Source organism: Epinephelus moara, chromosome 12 (assembly GCF_006386435.1).
Source record: "Epinephelus moara isolate mb chromosome 12, YSFRI_EMoa_1.0, whole genome shotgun sequence".
NCBI classification, from domain to species: domain Eukaryota; kingdom Metazoa; phylum Chordata; class Actinopteri; order Perciformes; family Serranidae; genus Epinephelus; species Epinephelus moara.
Window position 1 is genome coordinate 19404016 of NC_065517.1, and position 20578 is coordinate 19424593.

At 41.3% G+C, this 20578-nt stretch overlaps 2 protein-coding genes across 2 annotated transcripts in view; one reads left to right on the plus strand and one right to left on the minus strand.

Moving 5' to 3' along the window:
• Positions 1-78: 78 nt before the first annotated feature.
• acot20 (acyl-CoA thioesterase 20) lies at positions 79-6730 on the minus strand. Its single transcript, XM_050057614.1, has 4 exons — positions 6627-6730; positions 4097-4663; positions 3797-3999; positions 79-2513 (listed from the first exon to the last, which is right to left on the minus strand). Exons 2-4 carry the CDS (start codon positions 4551-4553, stop codon positions 1935-1937), a joined length of 1239 nt encoding a protein of 412 aa, XP_049913571.1. The 5' UTR covers positions 4554-4663; positions 6627-6730; the 3' UTR covers positions 79-1934.
• Positions 6731-10389: 3659 nt separating this feature from the next.
• The window catches only part of susd6 (sushi domain containing 6), a 35641-nt gene continuing 25452 nt past the window's right edge, over positions 10390-20578 (plus strand). The window contains exons 1-2 of the mRNA XM_050057615.1: positions 10390-10624; positions 16353-16535. Of these exons, the coding sequence (XP_049913572.1) occupies positions 16394-16535 (142 nt within the window). The 5' untranslated portion in view covers positions 10390-10624; positions 16353-16393. The remainder of the gene's footprint in view (positions 10625-16352; positions 16536-20578) is intronic.

The following is a 20578-nucleotide window of genomic DNA, read 5'->3' on the forward strand; positions in this document are numbered from 1 at the left end:
TAAATCCACTTCCCTTTGAAACAGAACAACGGCCCTTTATGTAAAAAATTCCAAGGTTCTGAACTTTAACATGGGAATTACGTTGATTTAATGCCTTTGTTTCACAATCTTTCATCACAGTCTGTTTCACATTATATTGTGTGTAACCAAACATGGCTCAACATGATGTGTAAAGAGACATCAAAGATAAATGTAGGAAGGCTGAGCTGCCACTAGATGCCAACATTTACACAAATGAGGATTCACATTCATGGAGTTTATTTCTGGGAGGCTAATGAACCTCATTGCTGTACTTAACTTTATTATAATAACACCCATTAGTTAAGAGGAGGACTTGTTACAGTTTGAAACAATGCTGTGATGCAACTGCTGCTCATCTTAGTGTAAGACTGATTCTTGTAGAACACCACAATTACTTACAGTGTTATTAAAATATCAAAAGAACAGTGAGAATAGTATTTTCTACAGTTAAATAATCTTTTGCTTTCAAACCCTGTGCTAGATAATATGGTTGCAGAATGAGGTGTAAAACAATCATTATTGTTCAATGCAAAATGTTAACACAAAACCTCACCATTCAAAAGAAAATCCTTTTCAAACCACAAACAAAATAATCAAAGTGTTAGCATCTACACCGATCAGCCAAAACTGTAAAACCTCTGACAGGTGAAGTGAATACAGTGCAATGTTCTGCTGAAAAACCTTTGGTCCTGGCATTCATGTGGATGCCCCTTTACGCACTCCCTCCACCTTAACATTGTTATAGACCAAGTAACCCCACTCATTGCAAAAGTACCCCTGATGGCAGTAGCCCCCCAGCAAGGCAATGCACCATGCCACACTGCAAAAACCTCTCAGGAATGGCCAAGCATCGACCTAGCTTTCAAATTTCACAGATCCCAATATGATCACGCATCTGTGGGACAAACCGGTGCCCAGGAGGTCCTTTGTCCAGGCCTCGACAGGTCAGAGTCAAGTCCAATCTATGATCAGGCCTCTGACCTGTCGAGGCCTGGAAACAGGACCTCTGTGGGTGTCCTGTGTTGTCTGGCACCAAGGCGTTGTGGACAGATCCTTTGAGTCCTGTGGGTTGCGAGGTAAGGTGCCGGCATGCCCAATGGATGTTCAATTGGATTTGGATCTGGGGAATATTGGAGGCCAGGTCAAAGCCTTGAGCTTAGTCACACCTGCCGAGCCACTCCTGAGCAGTTTTTGTGGTGTGCCTGGTGCACTGTCCTGCCTGGGGGGCACACTTCAATCAGGGAATGCAGTTGCCAATAGAGGGGTGTACTTGGTCTGTCATGTCGTTTGGGTGGGTGTAGCGTGTCAAGTAGCATCTACATGAATGGCAGGAACCAAGGTTCCTCAGAAGAGCATTGCACTGTAACAAAATGATCAATGTTATTCACTTCACTTGTCAGTGGTTTTAATGTTTTGGCTGATCGGTACATACTGGAAATTAATAATCATAACACTGCATTTGACACTGACACAAGGAGTGTTGCTGGTTGTTTTCAAGGCAGACATTTTGTGGTGTCATTGTAGGAGAAGCACATGATTGCTACATTACCTTACGATGCATCAGGTCCAGGGTCCTGGTATTGAGCATGCTCGCTCAGTGCCTTGCCTTAGCTGAATACTTAAACAAAACAGAGGTGTCATTATTATCGGTGTTAGCGCCACCTGTTATTTTCCTGGTCAAAATATCTGCTGTGAATATTAAATATATCTGAATGCATAATTTTGTGTTGTGTGGTTCATTGAAGCTTATGAGAAAAAAACTCAGTTGGAAAAAAATATGCTGAATTTGTTCATGGTCCAGAAAAGTCATAAACCCACAGCTTCAACATGAGAACACCCAGACAGCATAATTTAATATCCCTCATTCATTAGACTCTAAAGACAAGGTTAAGCACTGCTCGCTAACAATCACTCTAAGTGTCCAAGTGGCTCTTGAAGAACTCCTGGACCCTTTCCCACAGGTCCAGCTGAGCCTCAATGTGGGCTTTTGGCTCACCACCAAACACCACTTCCCTTCCAACTGCCGCATGGAACGCAGACGGACAATAAGGCATGTAAGGGACTTCCAAAAAGTGTCCGGCTTTCGGGTATGTCACCACCTCAAAAGACTCTTTGCCGTGTTTTCTCAGTGTTGCGGCAGCCTGCTCGGCAAATAACGGACTGTTCCAATTGCAGTCATCTTCAGAAACAGCAAATAGGAACTGGCAGCTGGCACGTTCGATCGGAATCAATGACGCCTTGTTCTTTTCCAAGGAAGGGTCAGATAAGGCATTGCGTATATTTAAAAGCCAAGAGGTTGTGATTCTGATCTTCCAGATGACAGAGGGAAGTGGAGGCATTACGATGTCTTTGTAGTGTAAAGGAATCACAGTATTTGCATTGCAGGTGTTAATACAGACGGTTGCTGAGATCCCAGAGAGGAAAGATGACATGGCCAAAGCCAAACCGCCACTGTGGGAGATTGAGATGATGCCAATCCCAGGACCTTTAACCTGCACACAGAGGTAACTGTGTTAATAATCATGTTTAAAAGATTGTAACCCATTAATATGTCCTAGGATCAATAAATAACAACCATGCCTCAATTATATCCAAAACCATTTAAAAAGGCAAAAATTCCTCGACCCGTCAGTGGCATTGTTACATGTCTTGCTTTGCCTGGCCCAAAACTTAAAGATATTCAGTTTCTTATCACATAAAATGAATAAATTCTTATAATAATAAGCTACAACTGGAGAAGTCTAACAAATAGTTCAGATCAATTTCCTGCCTACTGATCAACTAGATCTGGAGTTATCTTAAAGGTATACTATGCAGGATTTTGGAGCAATAGTGTATAAGCAGGAGAGACGTGTGTTTTGTATCTGCATGGCTCCAAATCATGCCAATTTTGACACATGTTGTGACCATGGAGCACCAGCACGACTTGCAATTATTCTTAAGATATAATCTGGAGAGGTGTTAGTTTGTTTCCTGCTCACTTTAGGTAAATCCTCACATTTAACAGCACTGCGGTAACAGTTTACCTTTCGGCCAACTGCAAACAACTGCTGACTGGATGTTCCATATTCACACTAATACCCTTTTTACACCACAGTGGCCTTGGTTTGGCCGGTCAGCCTCCACTATAGAGCTTTTTATTTTCATTACAACAAATGGTACAATAAGTGGTAATGGGAAAAGGGTAGAAAAACATCCACACTTCCAGCCCAATAACAAGGAAACTATAAAACCTATAAAATCTTTATAATTTACTTGCCTGAAACAAGCAGGGTGCTTAGGAATAAAATCACCAGTGGTTCCGCTTTAATTTATTTCATTATAACAAAACTTAAACTTTATTTTAACTGTACTATATTTAACTGTATAACAGTAGCTACTTTATTTAAGATTACTGTATCTATAGTATATTTAGTAGTTTAATGTTTTTGAGACCAAATCTGGGGTTGACTTTTACTTTTTAGCGCATTTACAAACAGAATCTGAAAATCTGCACAGTATACCTTTAAATTTGTATAGTTTGCAAAGAAGGATCTTAATAAAGTCTTGAGTTTGCGTCACATTCACAGATTTGTGTCATCACAAGTGGCCAGCAGATGGCAACATTGACACAGTAAATATAAATAAGGACCTAAATATCTAATATATTCTCACAATATTCAATCAGTACAAAATATTTACAACACACAGGGGGGATAAAATTAAGATTATATTATTATAAATGTCTATCTTATATCTTATATCTATCCTTACTGTTTTAATCTTCAATACTAACCTCTGGCTGTCTCCTCAGATATGTTACAGCTTCTTCAAAGTACTCCAATTCCAACTTTTTAGGGTTTTTTGGCAAACCCTCGTAGCCAAAATAAGCCAAAGCCAGAACAACAAAACCTTTATTGGCCAAGAGGCTGGCTCTGGCCTCTGTAAGACGACCACCAAATGTGTACAAATCCACTATTCCTGGGAATGGACCCTTTCCTGGAGATGACAAGAAAATAAAAAGGGAGGGGTAAAGGTAAGTAGAGCACTGACATCTCTCTGATTTCTCAGCTATCATCTACAGTGCACAGCTAACCTGGTGGTACGAAGAGGACTCCTCGTATTCTTCCCTCTTGCACAGGTATTCTCCTCATCCCCTCTGTCATGTAGCCTCTCTCGTTGGTTTCAGACCCTAAGACCTCACCAGTCTCTCCACACAGTGCTTCTATGTCCACCAATGTTGGGCTGACGACGTTCTTCTTCAAGAATTTACTGTGCGGCGTCTCCGGTGCCATGGACCAAAACAAACCCATGGGCTCCACACCGGTGTAACTTCCTCCCAGAGAAGGTGCGCGGCACACGTCCACCTGGCCAGTTTCATCTGCTTTGTACAGGGCAGAAGCCTTGAAAATCACCCCTCTGTCATCAACTAGTTTGGACCTCAGCTGAACTTGTTTGTAAGGAGCAAGTCCCTCAACTTTTACCTGTACCATTTTATCGAAGAGACAGCGAACACTGGGGAGGATTTTCAGGCGGATCTGTGAAAAAGCCATTTCAGCTCCTCAAGATGGAGACAGTGACTCACTGTAATGGTCTTAATGTCCTTTCCTTTTACTCAAGCCTTTATTCCAATCTTGTAGGTACAGCTAAGTTGTCACTGCATCTGTTAAGGCAATGAAGAATCAAATTAATATCTTTCACCACACAAAAAAAAAACACCTCTATGTCTATAAATGTCATCTTATTCTTTAAAAACCCTCACCAAACAGTATCAAAATAGTTTTACTGAGAAACTTTGCTGTGAATTTTCACTAATCTTCAATAACATTCTTCAAAATAAAAATTATCCGATGTTGCACAGAGATATTTTTTATCTGCAATTTACTGATTTATTTATACCAAGGGGTTTTACACTTTATCTTCGGACCCAAACTATATATTTTAAGTATCCTGGGCACCTAACCTCATGAATGTGTATTAGGGCTGGGCAATATATCGGTATTATATTAACATTATGATATGAGACTAGATATTGGATTGGATTTTGGATAAAGTAATATCATAAGTGTTGTCTTTTCCTGGTTTTAAAGACTGTATTACAGATTGTTCCAGCTGTTCTATTATTTGCATTTTCCCCAATTTGTCAATATATCTATATTCCTGATGATTAATTATTAAAAAAATCTCTCTTTTGTGAAAGCACTTGTAGTCAACATTACAATATCGTCGCAATTATATCCTACTCCTCGCCTTTAGGGCCATCCACAACCTAGCTCGGTACCTCTCCCAACTCTAACACATCCACACCCCCACCTGCACTCTCAGGTCCTCCTCTTCCATCCACCTCACTGTCCCGCCAGCCTGCCTGACCACTATGGGGTCTAGAGCCTTCAGCTCTCGCCTCTGGAGCTCCCCCCCACCGGACATTCGTAACATCAACCCTCTCTCCACTTTCAAATCCCGCCTCAGAACTCACCTCTTTCAACTAGCCTGTTCAGTTTGACTACCTACCTAGCCACACATCCGCTATTTACACAGAATTTTATTAACTGTAAACTTGTTTGCTGAATATTTATTTGTTGTTATTTTATTAGTCATTTATTTATTTAATGTTACTTTATTCCTTGCCTCAACGACTTTTTTAATCTGCTATCATTTGCTCTATCTTTGTCTGTAAGGTGACCTTGAGTGCCATGAAAAGCACCTATAAAAAATGTACTATTATCATCAAAAATATTGCTATTTTTGTTCTGTCCATATCATCCAGCCCTAGTGCAATTAATCACCATAATGTCAACATTAACCTGTTATCAGTTAGGACTTTAAAGAAACTTTAATTAAAATACTGACATTTATAGACCTTCAATAGATCATTTCACATGCCACCACCAACCTTGTTTTACATTTTTACAATCACACTGTGAGGAGTGCCTTGAACCTGGGCACAAAGTATTCAATCACAAGATGGAGGCATTGATCCAGCTGTTTGGTTTTGTGACTGTGAATGATATGTATATGATATATACATGATATATTTAATATAGTCTGCATAGATGAATGCATTAACAAGGCCCTGCACAGACATTTAGGGGCAGGTAAAACGTTTTACAAGGCCATGAGTAAACTGCATGAAGACATTTATCACCTTTCACCCACATGCTTATAACTCCTTGACACAGTCACATGAGCAGCACCTGTGTGTGTAGATAAACATGTGTCAAGCTATGGCCTGTGACTGGAGATGTTTTAACTGAGAAATGTTGGGAGTCTCCATCTGAGGGAGAGCAGGTCATTCAGGGACACAGTGATGTCTAACTAGGTGAAAGGTCAAGACAACGCATTTCACTATTCTACAAATGTAAAAAAGAACCAGTGAGGAGTAGTTAGCAACCAAAACATGAAAGTTAATTTTCCATTGTGGATGAACTCCTCCTGTGGATGTAAGTTATCTAAATTAGCTGACAAAGTTAGCCTGTTAGCAAAATAAGTGTGCATGTCTGTATGTTCTGGTCTATTTACCGCCTTTGTTTTGAACCAACTGGTTTTCCGTAAAGCCTCCTAAGTCATACTGCCAATAATAATCGAAACATGGTCTCCAAACAGTCATAAAATAACCGAAAACATACCTGTACACACAAGTAGCATGGATGTGCACGAAGATATGTAAAATAAGTGTAGATGCAGGAAGCACCCAACAGGAGGCAACCGGGCGCAACCACTTTGCCAGTGTAGGGGGGAGCCGGTTTTTGGATCAGCTTCCTTTGGTGTGTGTTTCTTTTGTAAATGTATGGCTTTGTGTACTAATCGTATGCCAAAATACTCCTTTAAAAAAGTGAATTAAAATAAAAATCTGAGAAGAATTGTATGGCAGCGCGACGAGGACAGCATGTGTCCATCTCCACCTGTGTGGAATGTAACCGTCCATATCTCTGACAGTTGTACCTGAGCCCCAGCAAAAAGTTAAAGTTAGCCTCTTTAAAATATGAGATAAAATGAAAATAAGATGTTACTTTAGTACATTTAACTTTTTTTTCCAACAAATATGACTCGACTCATGAACCTTCACATGTGTGTAGGAAGCTGTAGCAGCCACTAGATGTCAGCATTAGCACAGAAAATTAACACTTAAGCAAGCTGGAAAGGTTAAGATGCCCTTCCTGTACAAGAGTAACATTTAATTTCCATCTCCTAACACGATATATGGCATTTGGATGTAGCTATGCCCTTGTGCTATCAGCAAGAACACAGTAAGACAAGACCAGTACATGATGGGAAACTCATTTACATCACATGCTCCCCCTATGGAATAGATTATCTGATTAGCTGGACCACCTTGCTGCATATATTTTCATATTAATGAGCAAAATGGCAGGACACTGGGCTCAGCTGCTTCATGTTTATCTCAAGGGTAGGCCCTTGCATGTGTTGTCAGAGGTTTTCTACAGGACTCAATGACATGTCAAGGTGTTTAGCTGGAGTTTTATCCAATTAATCATTGGTTGGCCTGTGCCAGGACTTCAAACCCTCTGGGATCCTGAAGGGAGAGGAATCTTTCATGGATCAAAATAAAAAGGGACATTAAGACAGGAGGGGGTGCAAGTAGAGACCAGGGAGGGAGCCAGCTGACACTGGAGAAAGTGAAAGTAAAAGTGGATTTAATAACAGCTATGTGAACACACTTGTAAACATCTGGCAATTGTGTTTGTGCTATTTGAATAACATGTTTGGATTCTACCTGATAGTGATCTGTGTTTGGACTTTGAGGCACTTTTCAACACATTTTTTCTATATTTAGAGTAGCACCTCTTTAGTCATTGGTGGAGTTTGAATTTCCTTCCTATCAACAGCCGTTGCATGAAATGATTCATATGACTTGAGTTGACCTTTGCACCATTTTCCAAGTGCAATAACATCGTAACAAGCACAAAGACAGGTTATTTAGACATTTGGAGAACAGAGGAAATATTTCAAAGTAGAAGAAAAACAGGGACAAAATGTAAAATACGAATTTATTAACCATAAAAATATGAGGAATACCTCCACAAAATACTATGAGCCATTAACATAAATTCTTGTCTAAAGAATATTACAATATAAAATATTTATCTCACCTTGCTAAACCGTGAAATGAGTGCAGTTTCTTAAAGGCACCTACTTTCTATGTAAAGTGAAAATGACTACGAGGATAAAGGATAGATTATTATATGATATGGATGAAATTATCCTGACATTTAACTCACACTATATCTTTCTAGTCAACATTTTTGGCTGCCCTATATGTAGCCTATTTTATGGGTCCAGAAAACCAGTAACTCATTAATTTTCTTTAGAACAATTACTCCATATATATGTGGAAGAGATGACTTATACAAATACTGTGTATAGGTTTAAGCTGGGGATTTCAAAACCAAGTGACTGCCTGTTTTGATGTTTCTTTGCAGTGACGCATTATGTTTCGCAGGGTTACAGTGCAGAAGAGTGAACTGCAGTTAGGTGAGATGAGAGATCTCACTTCCTTCACCCGCTCAGTGAATGAAAGTAGAAATTCCACCCACTCATTCTCTTCTATCTTCTATGTGCAGGCACATTGTGTAAATACAGTGCAGCACTTAATGGAATATACTCATGGGCTTACTGTACAAGCAGGTTGTGTAAATACAGTGCAGTGCTGGACATCATGTAGCGGAATATACTCGTACTGTACAAGCACCTTTAGATCACGTGTGTTTATTCATGACCTGTACACCTCTCATCTAGGTGCACTTCTAATACATATGCAGACTGTGATGATGTGCTCTCTGCAGCAGCAACAGCTATAGAGAAAACCCATCTCAGATGATCTAATCAAACAGCCTTGCAAAAGCAAAAGCAACAGCTAAGACTGTGTGAACTGATAGAGATGGCTGTGACATTGCAGTCACAGAAACGTTCTTTCAGATGGCACAGCTATAGGTACTCATAGATAAGTAGTGTAGATGATGCAAAAGCAGGCAATACACATCATAAAAGCTCAGGGTGCAAACATCAGTGTGTGAAAACATGAACCTATAGTCCACTCTTTAATGTCTTTTTCACCTTTACCTCTCTGGAGCTGAATTTGTTTACATTGCATGTTAAATGATAATTAAATATGGTGACAAAATTATTAAAATAGCCATGTTTTGGAAGAAACTCTCAACCACCAAGCTGGACTCAGTGGCTGAGGGAAGTGTCAATCTCAAACTTGAGAAACTAGGACTCACATTAAATGGCTCTTCTTTTTTGGAATTAATAAAAGCTAGACTCTAAACCCCCACTTAATTAATAACTCCACGTGAATTAAGTCATATTCACTTTATAAAAATGGTTTTATTTTTTATTACATCTTGTAGCCAGTCATAATAGTTTGGGCCCTGATTAGGCCATTATCTGCTGCAGCTGCCTGTTCCTTTGAAGGTTTTATGTGTACTTTTTATATGTTGTTAAAACCCAATAAAAAAGTGTTAAAAAATAGCCATGTTTTTATCATATCAGCTACATTAAAATTGTCTTCGTGCAGTCAGTTCACAGGAGGTCAAAGAAAGTAACTCTAAGATTATTTGGCTGGCATTCGTGATTCTTTGCAAATTGTTTTGCTCATATAAATGGTTGTTTGCCTCATTAAGATCCTCAAGTGGAGGTCGTTTGACTACTTTTTAAATATTCTATCATTACAGCTGAGCATATGAGCCACTCTGCGGATAATCACAGCATATAATTGTACATTTCTTAATTAATCAGTCAATCAAACTTTATTTATATAGCAGTTTTCATACATAAAGAATGCAACACAAAGTGCTTCACACATAAAACACACACACACACACACACACACACGCACACACACACGCAGATATAAATTCAGAGACTGTGATGCTAAAGACTAAAATTCTAACATTTCTTACAAAAACAGGAACTGAGGAAACGAAGTGGGGAAACACCAGAGACCAGTTTAGATCCGTCGATAAATAAGTAAATAAATACGTTTAAAAAAAAAAAAAAAAAAAGTAACGAAATAGAAGAATATACCAGCTAAAAAGACAGACTACTGAAGTAAATAAATACACAATAATCATAAATACAAAATTAAAAAATAAATTAATTAAACAATAATTAAATAAAAATAATTAGGACATTTCCTATAATGACGCATGTACCATAATACATGCAAATTTTAGCCTCTAGTGGCGACATTTGCGGTTTTTATTGTCCTAAATTTTGGCGTATTTTCCTATTTTTGTCCATTTCTTTTGTCTCCGTACCAAACTCCGTGCTTTTATTTTGAAGGCGAGCCCCATGGTTGGCTTGACAGATTAGGATCCGCCCTTCTAACGAGGTCGCCATGGAGACCGCGCGAGAGCGAGGCAGCTGGTAGAGTTCTCACAGCGAGTGTTTCCGCTCACCTATAATAAAGAGCTGGCGAGCCGAGCGGACCGGGAACAACAGAGCGGCGCTGACGGAACTAGACGACGAGAACATTATTATTTATATATTTGGTGTTAATTCGCCATATTCTGGTTTTGGGGAGTCTCCGTTTTTCACGAGCGTTAATGCCTCGACTGTGAAGCAGTGAGAGGAGGGCTCGCCGCTGGTAACCTTTACGTTGGTGAGTCTTGTCTGTTTTTCGCAAGCTAAGCACACACAGGCCACTACGAGCTTTCTTGCGCTTGTCTTTCCTCTCGTCGACGACAGCATTAAAAATATAAAAACACGTTTCTCACGCTAGCGTAACATTCACCACTGCCTCAAGGAGAGTAATGAGTTGGCAATTTTGCGTTAAACTAACTAGCTAAAGTGTTAATTAAGCTAGCCGCGTCAACTGACAAACGTTAATAAGCTATCTGTTAACGTTAAATTGCGCTTTTTGACAAGTCTGCTGTATTAATTTGGCTGAAATGTTTTATTAGACGCCATAAATTAGCTTGACAAAGTGCTTAAAGGTACAATAAAAGCGGAAAACCGGCTGTAGTAGCTAGTTAGTCCTGTCTCTAACAGTTAACAGCTGTAGCGTTACTGTAGTGTTACATTCAAGTACAGTAAAAAAACCCATGTCGCACTACATACAAATTACACATGGTGTTTTAACGTAAGCCTAAGTGAAACAACGATCTAACAATTGTGTGTGTAGCTACATTGTTAGAATGGGTTTGCTTTGGTTGTGTCTTTGTTTTTGTCCTGTGTGTGTGTGTGTGTGTGTGTGTGTGTAGTCCTGGCAGCCCACCACACTCTTTGTTTAAATAGCTCGCAGTACAGTTGCACGTGTCGAAGCGTGTGACTCTGCTTTAGAGCTGCCATAAAGGCAGTTGACCACGTTTCATGCAGTCGCAGGGATGTGTTATTGAGCTCTGAGGGTCTGCCTTGCTCGGATATTCCCAACACTGCAATTTCCCACACCCTCGCTTTATTCCAGTAAGAGTTTCTCGTTAGGTTGGCAGGGGAGGATATGACACTTAACCACAGCAAAGGGCAGGGAAGTCCAAAGGTGGGCTGTTGTATATTATCATAATGGAGACAAGGATTAAATACATTTTGAGGGTTTATGAAGTCAAGTATCTGGGACTAATGTTCCCTCTGAGCGAATAGTTTGGTGGGCTGTGTCTAATATAAGGCTAACCAATGTTTTGATCACGTTGTTGTGAGAGTTGAGGTGGTAGTGATCCCTACTTTACATTAAGGTTGGATTTTAGTTTACTTTTTGCACCAATGTGATGATCTAGCTCTAGATGACTGTTATTTGATGCTATATAGTCATAACATATAAAAGTACTTTTCCATAATGCTGGATTTTATCCACGTAACCCACCCCTAGAGGTGTTCTTTCTTCTCTAACAGAATTTATTACCATTGCTGTAAATGTATTCTGCCCCCACGCATATAAAACCCACTGTCATTGAGCATTGTCCAGACAGTGGGCTACTTTGTCAAGAAGAACAGTGCTCTCCGAACAAATCTAGAAACTGACCAAACATTATGATGTTTGCACTCAGCCATCACTCCACTTTGTCCTCAGAAATTCAGCCAATAAAATTTCTGATGGCAACAGTACACAATGTTTGCTTTCATATTTAGAGATAGTTTATTTTGCTGGGCAGTTTGAGTTCTACTTTTTACGGCTTGAAACCTCAAGATGTTTGAGTTAATTTTTTCTAGGTGTCACAATCAGTCATTTGGCCGCCATTGTTCAGATTGACTTGTTTTGTCTTGACACATTGTACACACTCCGGTCTTTCACGCAGAAACGAGCAGATATACAATGGGCAGCTTTAATGGTTCTCAATTTAAAACCCATTGTGTGACTGCGGTGAGATTTTTATAACTCCCGGTCCAGCATTCAGAGGCTTTTTCTGTTTGACAACATAGCTTAGAGAAAACATCTTGTGAGCAAAGATAAGAACACTGTGCTTGGCTTCAATCCCATTCTCAGATTTCCCCACCTTTCACCACTGTCAACAAAACATACGACAGTGTTTCCCTTGTTTCATCGTACCTCTCTCTCCTTATGTTCTTTCTTTACACTCTTTTTTTTTTACTCTTCTCCATCTTTCTGTGTGTTTGTGTCCCCTTCCTTGCGGCAGTACAGAGGGATGCTCAGGCGCTGTGGGGCTTAACACTACAGAATACTTCATAACAAAGGGTCCTTTCTGTGCTGCCATGCAGAGCCCCATCTCTGGGCTCCCTCCGCTGGCCCAGGCAGGCTCTACCAGAAGCAGTAGCATTGGGGCCTATCGGGTGGAAATCTCCTCCCGGCTGTTTCTTTGGCACACTGAGTGCTCTCTGTTCCCGGACACATGCCTGTGCTGCTGCTCTCCTTGGCTCCCTTTGCATTCCAGGAGCCTCGGGCAGCTGAAAAACTGCAGTAGCAGCCTGCTGGCTGGCTGGTTGTCTCACTGGTGTCTGAAGTGGAGGGTTGCATAGTTTTTTCCCCCAGTGGAGCACCAAACAGACAGTGTATTTATGCTGGAAAAACCTCAAATTTCTTAATGAAATGGGCCAAAACACTGCTATTTTTAGCAATGTCATTTGGGCCTGCAGCTAATGATGATTCGCATTATTGATTTTTTTTTTTTGAGTAGGTAACATCTTCAGTTTGCATGTTTGTTTAACCATCTGTTAGAAACCCCAAATATTCATATTATAATGATATAAAATGGAGAAAATGGCAAATCCATTTCCTGTGTGTATGAAGCCAGGTAACTTTTGCCTTTCTTGCAACATCTGTGGGTATGGGCTGTCATGTTTCGTGTCATTGCATGTTTTTTAGTCCGTTAAGTCAGCCTTAATGACTTTTGCTTTCTGCATGTATTTGTATTCCTGTCAGTAGCCCTCTGCCTGTGCTTCAAGTGTGATTAGATTTATCCCATTCCAGTGACACTAATATAACTATGAGTAGTCATACTGCAATGATGGCTCTAATGTCAGCCATTAAGAATGACATTGTAATGATACTGATAGATATTTAACCTGCATTGTTTGACTGTTCTTACAGAAATGGCACTACAAGCCCTGAATTGTGATCTGTGTAAGCTGATGTTACCTGGCTGCATGCAGCTGCCAGCAGGAAGTGTTTGTTTACGTGGTTTGACACCAAATTTTGTTCCAGGAAACGCAGACGCAAAATCTCTTGAAGTTCAGAATAGCAGCACACCCTTTAATGTGATCTGTCAAGCCTGACATCTTTGGCAGTATCTGACAGGAGGCCCACACAGTTTCAAGTTAGAAAGTTGACATCCAAACTTGAAGTATTTCTGTGCTTTTGCTGTCAAACTGCCTGATGTGTTATTAATCAATTAAATGCTCAAGCTTACAGTCAGCGCATTAAAAGCCCTGCTAAAACTTCATTTCAGGCTCCGAGCTATGTTGTTGCAGCTAATTGGAATGCTGTATTTTGTGGGATACCTTAGCACAGAGTTAATGACTTTGTCCTTTCTCAGACGCTCCTGTGTGAAAGCAATTAAGCTAATTCTGCTTAAGTTTTCACTTTGGAAACGCACGGGCCGGTCAATACTTTGCCCTCAGCTTTCTCAGGAGGTCAGCCCTGCATTATAAATGCCATCCCAAGTGGTTATTTACATCCCAACAAGTGCCTTTGAGCCAAACATGTCATTTTTTTGTCCTGCCTGTGACTTTTGTTTGTCCTTGATATTTCTAAGATGTTCATAGTGAGGACATCATATGAGTTAGCATAGGGCCTCTCTGTAACCTAGGCCTTAACAGCAGCGCGCTGATCCCAACATGGACAAATGAGTAAGTGTCTATGGATCAAATGGCTGGCACACGTTCCCTGCATGTGGTTTTGACTGTCTGCCCTTTGGCTCAATGCAGTACCCAGACTGTCCTGCCAAATCTGGCTTACGTCACTCTCTCCCACTGGCATGCGCCACATGCAGGTATCTGTCTCCATCCTACTCTAGGGGACATTAGAAAGGTGGCAGGCAGTAGGGGGCCCTGCTGTTTGTTTGTTTGTTTGTTTGTGTGTGTGTGTGTGTGTGTGTGTGTGTGTGTGTGTGTGTGTGTGTGTGTGTGTGTGTGTGTGTGTGTGTGTGTGTGTGTTGGAAATGTTTTGCCAATAATGGTCATATAAAATGCAGCCCAGTGCAGGACACTCTGACGTGAAAGCACAGGCAGTGTGTTACAAAAACAACCACATATGTGCACGTGTGTTTACAGTTCCTTCCCTCATCACTGTAGTTCTGGCTCGTCTGTGGCAGTGCCAGTGGCCACGCAGCAGATCTGCAATCACATTCGCAGCTCTCTAAGTGCAACCATGCCATTACTGTAGCCATTAGCTCAGCAGCCTTGTGTAACTGTAATGGGCCCTCTGCCCTCTCTTGAGGATATGCTGGCTGCCAGCAAGCTAGTTCTGCACAAAATGCAACTACTGCTACATCATCCCAATCTATCTGTAGAAACACAACCAGGACTGTGTGCACCTGCATCTCATTTATGTAATGATAGTGCACATCTCGTTGTATCTACCCCCCCAATCAACCTTCAGTGCTTTAAGGAAGTTACTTAAGTTGGCATCATGGAAAGAGATATGCGAAGAGAGGATGGGGGTGTTGTTGTCTGTATTTTTCCTCCCATTGATTTAAAGGTGTCTCACAGAAACTCTTCATCACCTCCCCTGCTTTTCTCTGCTGTCATCCAGCTGTTTTGGGAGTGCAGTGTTTGGTTTATCGTTAACATTTTAAGGTTTTTTGCAGACATTTACAACAGATACCACTTTTTGTAGGTAAAACATAGAGAAATGGAACAGCAACATTTGGTGCAAGGTACAAAACAAAAGCTTATTAGGCTGCTTTTTTTGGCCGATATAAAAAATACTTTACAATCAATGTGTTGGCCATATGAGTGGCTAAAAAGTACAGCAGACATTTCAGAAAGTAGCATCTGATGAAGTTGTCTTTACATAATGTATCCATCAAACTCTGCTGCTAATAACCGTGTGCAGCATATGGCAGAGTAGGATCACAGCTGAGCAGACGGCTGTATGGCATCTGTTTATCATTCAACTGTTAAGTACTGTACCCTCTTTTTTTGCAACACTTTAATAGCTACATTTGAGGAATCCCTGCTACAGAGCTTTAGTGTATGTGCATTTAAGAATACATAAAAAACTAATATTGACCAAATAGCAAATGTGCTAACAACTACTGCTGCCCAAACACAAGGGAGCAGTCTGAAACTTATTGAACTTCTACTTATTTAATTATAAAGCTGCAGTAAAATGCAGGCTCCTCTCCGTACCGTCACGAGTTTTTGCAGAAGTTGCAGTTGTAATCACTGTTTTGTTTTGCGCTGACTCTCTCACACACACTTTTAGCCTCTCTCCCCCTAATGCTCCTACCTCATCAGCAGCAGGGATCTGTTTCCCCGTTACATCATCTACAGCAGTGTAATGGCTGGTTTATTTAGTTAGATCTTGTGTCAGAGCCAAAAGTGGGGATCGAGGGGAGATCAGAGGATCTCTCCTGCTGCTGCTGCCACTGGTGGTTTTTAAAAAAAGAGCGCTGGGAATTGCCGTCTGTCTGCCCGGGGGGTGGTTTAAATAGCAGGATGCTGTTTAAGGAGCTGTGCGAGAAGAGGAAATACACATAGAGTCGTTCTTGACGTTGTTATTATCAGTAAACCAACTGCTATTTGATGACGTGCAGAGAGGGCCTTTTCTCTGTCACTTTCTCTTTCCCATACAGTCATTAGAGCTCTCTCACTCTATTCCCTCCTGTCTCTCTGTGTTGCTTTTGGTTACATAATCCTCGCTGAATGTTGATAGTAATCCGCGTCCTCCCTCCCCCCTCCCTCTCTATCCCTCCCTCTCTATGTGGCCTGGACAGGTTAAGCCGTAGAGGACTCTCTCTGGTCGCCGGAGGAAAAGATGTGCGATGGAATGGTAGCGTTTCAGACGAGAGCCCTGTCCTCCTCCTCCTCTTCCTCCACCTCCTCCTCTCGAGCCCACAGGCTGGCTGCCTCCGCGCTTCTCCTCCTCTTCACCCTGCTCCCTCATGGTCACGCATCAGGTAAGACGCAGACACACAAACACACACATCTTTTTTTCTCCCCCTCTCTGTCTCCGCTCCCACATGATACACATCGACTAAACCGCCATCTTCGCCCGTCTCTCGTGAATTGATTGAGCTTATTTTCCCCTCTGTCTTGCAGGTCAGTTTGATTAAATTGGCTCGCTTTACCCTTGGGTCGGTCAGGTTGCTCTGCTTCAATCCCACCCACTCTGTAAATCTATTCACTACCCTAATGAGTCACAACCGTTTCCGTCTGCTGTATCGAGTGAAACAGAGAGATGATGTTGTCTGCGGTCACATTGCTGTCATAAGGTTTTAATCAGCCGTGACATTTAGCGTCCTCTGAGAGCTTTTAGCACGGCTAGCGAGCTTTGGTTAATGCCCCAAAATAACCTTCAGATCAGGTTATGATCTTAGGTTAGTCATTTTGAATGTAATGTATCAGGTTTTTTGATTGTGGTCTTGTGCAGGGAAATCTGGTTCACACGTGGAGGTTAAAGTGAACATAGGTAACCACAGGACCTATAAAGCTTGTGCTCTTTTTGTTCCCTGCAAAATAATACAATGTTAATGGAATGTACTCACTGAACTCCGTCACTTGTGCCAGCTTTCCTTTCACTTTAGCCGTGCAATGTTCCAGTCCCCCTCCCCCCCACGCAAACACACACACACACACACACACACACACACACACACTACCCTCACATAGCCAGCTTGTGAAATGTGCCAGATGTCCTTGCCACAGAGAGGAGGCAGGCAGACTGTGTATGTGTGAATAAGGAAATGTGTGTGTGAGGGGAGGTTTAAGGCCCTGAGATGCTTTAAAGCTTTAATTGATTAACTTTAGTGAATGCCTTTTAAATAAATGAATGTGTGTGAGAAACAGTAACAGAAGGAATAGAGGGAGAGAGATGGGTGGATGGGCAGGGGGAGGGCACTGCTGATCCCAATGGTATCATCTCTCTCTCTGTCTTATGTAATACACATGATTCATGTGGAGCCCAGAGGGGCTGGTATCACGCTCACGTTCTGCATCCAACACACTCACACACATACACTGCCTACCAATACCAAGGAGATGTGTCCTCAAATCCCCGGCCCACGTGCTCTGTGTACTGTATTTGTGTGTGTATGTGTTATTTTTTTGTGTGTGCGCCGCATACTCGCGCTATCCGTGCATGTTATGCATTTAACGCACAGGATAAGGCTGTACCTTAAAGTTCTGTGACTCTATGCACTAAAAGACAGACCCTCTATTGACCATGTTCGTGACAGTTGGCACATTACGAGGAACAAATGTGCACTCGAGTGTTTCTCTTCAGTTCCTATGATGCACCTGCGCCTTTAAGACTGCCAGTCAACTGATGGAAAAGGACAGATAGTTCTCTAGACTCCACCACCAGGACTATTTTCAACTGGCTTGTTTAAAGATGATTCATAAACTGCTTGGTCTCAATCTCAATAGATGCTTTAAAAAATCCTGGACAACACGCCCATTCAAATGTTACATTCATGTTTTTAAACATAGTCTCTTTTCTTTTCATACAGACACTTGCATTAATTTTACGTTGTAGTTATGTTAGTTTTCAAGAACATAATGGAAAATTCTATGAGTGAGCTGACAATGATACAAGGGTTATTTTTAGTCGTTGTCATAGCAGTGTATTTGTAGCACAATTACTTCCTTATTGTACACAGGGCAGTATTCATGCTGACTCATGGTTCAACAGTTCGGGCTCTTCAATGTGGTGTTAAGCACTTGATAATTGCTCTCCTGCATTAAATGAATGCAGGATAATGCTTCTAGCTAATCTGTATTGAAGTAAACCTCCTCCCTAACCTGTTAATGATGATTGAGTACAGAATTTTGTGATTTCTGATGAGGGCGTTCTCAATTCAGGCAGTGTAGCATGAATATTTAAACACACATCACAAGCCAGTTATACTGAGGAATGAAAGATTTAGAGTTGTAGCTCCGTGATAACAGAAGTAACAGAATGAAATGCAAGAGGATTTTACTGATCTAAGTCCTGATCATACAAGACAAGATGACACTTTAATGCTTATTGATAAGGAAAGGGTTCTCTTCATTGCAGCAGAAGGCAGAGGACACAGTCGGGAAGTGAATATAAATCACAGCAGACACAGCAATCACAATACCAAAACAACCAAGACAGGCATTGCAGCATTTACAGCATGGAAGTATGAAAATAAATCTATAATTAGACGAATTATCATAAAGGTGAGGCATATTTAAGGTCCTCATGTTATTAGTTCTCCTGTTCACCGTCCTGCTTCTCTCTCCTGCTCAGCATACATAATTCACATAGGTAATCCCTTGACGTGTTCCAGGGATGGAGATTGCTCTGGAAATTTACATGAATATGAAATTTCATCACTGCTGACAGGCTTATTCCAGACTCATACAAATAGCAGCGTGCAATATGAATAGAAATGGATACCAAAAAAAAGAAATACTGTACGGCATTTGCATATTAGAGCAAAATCTCTAAACACCAGAGACAACACAGAGCTGCGTCAAACCTCTATTTTTGGTCCATGGAGGTTTGTGTGTCACTTTTGGTGTTTTGTGGATGTTGCTCTTTTAAGAAATTTGGCCTTCAAGTGATGTGAATTAAGACGGAGAGACAGGGTGATAGACAGTAAAGGTCGGGGCACTCTTTGCTCCCGTTTGTGGTTCTTTTAACAGTGAAAGGAAAAGCTATAAGCTTCCTCATTGGTGGCTTCGTGGTCTCTGTAGAAAGGTCACAACAACAATTTCTTGTACCTGTTAATACGTTCTGTTAGGAAGTAGTCACAAAGCCTTCTGTGGCCAGGGTATTTTTAGAACCAATCAAAGTCCAAGCCATGTCTTTTTATCTGTTGTTCGGCTGCTCATTGTAAACAGGATTACCAGCGGGGTGTCTGCTGCGCTAATGTAAATGGCTGAATCAAATTTGAGTTTGTGATTACTGCGTATGATTACATTTGTGTTAATGATTCAGGACGTTTTACTAAAAGTAGCAACGTGCTAAAAAAAACCATCTTCTGCATTCAAGCAGGGTGCCAGTAAACAAACAGAGCAACAAAGCGGCACTCTGGGTTTTGTGTATGCACAAGATAAATGGCATCAGTCTGGAGGATTTTCAGGGCACGGTGCAAATATCGCTTGTTTCAAGTCTTTTCTGAGTCTATCTGACATCCCACTAATGTTGGCTGCATGGAGCTCAGTTCCTAATATGGTGTCAGTTCTTTACAGTGAGCCTTTGTGGTTTGTTTTAGAGGAAGTGGACCCAGACAGTGAGTCAGGACTGACAGAGTAAAGATGGGAACTCTGAGTGCCAGAGGGTCTATTCACACAATCACATGGCGTGTTTTCTGCTGTATCGGTGTTGTCAGGAGGCAAAGAGACTCGGACCATCCTTGTGGGTCCACTTAAACAGATAAACGATGCTCTCTAAAAACCCTTTGTCTTCTGAAGTTGAGTTAAAGCTGTACAGGAAAGTGCCAGCGAGGACCAGAAGTCTCCCACAAACAAGCCTGCTGTGTGCTCTGTGTGGCGGTGACGTTTATGTATGTTGGTGTGTGAGAACGGGAAATGGCCTTCTCCCGGCCTGGAAGAAAAGTGGAGTCATAGGGTAAAGTCAAGAGCAGGGGGAGGAGAGCGAGAGAAGCAGCAGAGAGCTGCCTCACTAATTTCCTCTGGGATTCGTGTTTGTTTTTGACAATCGATTGTTGTCCGTTCTTGGCTTGAGTTGAATACATTTTTGCTCCACCTGATGAAGGCCTATTGCACAAACAGATCCCTTTGTTTTGGCAGGTCTTGCATCACTGTGCAGGACCAACCCAAGGATGTGAGGATGTTTTTTTTCTCGAAAGTCGAGCTCAAGGAAAGAGACTCGACAACTCCCTCTTTCTTTTTAATAACAGAGTAGACTCCAGTGGCTAGCATAGCGTCATTGCTCCGACCACAGAGGAAAATATCTGAATGAGCCATGCCCTACTTCAGGCGTCTTCAAACAGCTGTAGTCTTTGAAACT

Bases quoted from the DNA above. Each gene is read 5' to 3' on its own strand.
- acot20 (XM_050057614.1), bottom strand. From the start codon at position 4,553: ATGGCTTTTTCACAGATCCGCCTGAAAATCCTCCCCAGTGTTCGCTGT. The intron at 4,000-4,096 runs GTTAGCTGTGCA...TGTCATCTCCAG, and splicing joins AGTCCTCTTCGTACCACCAG to GAAAGGGTCCATTCCCAGGA. The intron at 2,514-3,796 runs GTTAGTATTGAA...CTCTGTGTGCAG, and splicing joins ATCTGAGGAGACAGCCAGAG to GTTAAAGGTCCTGGGATTGG.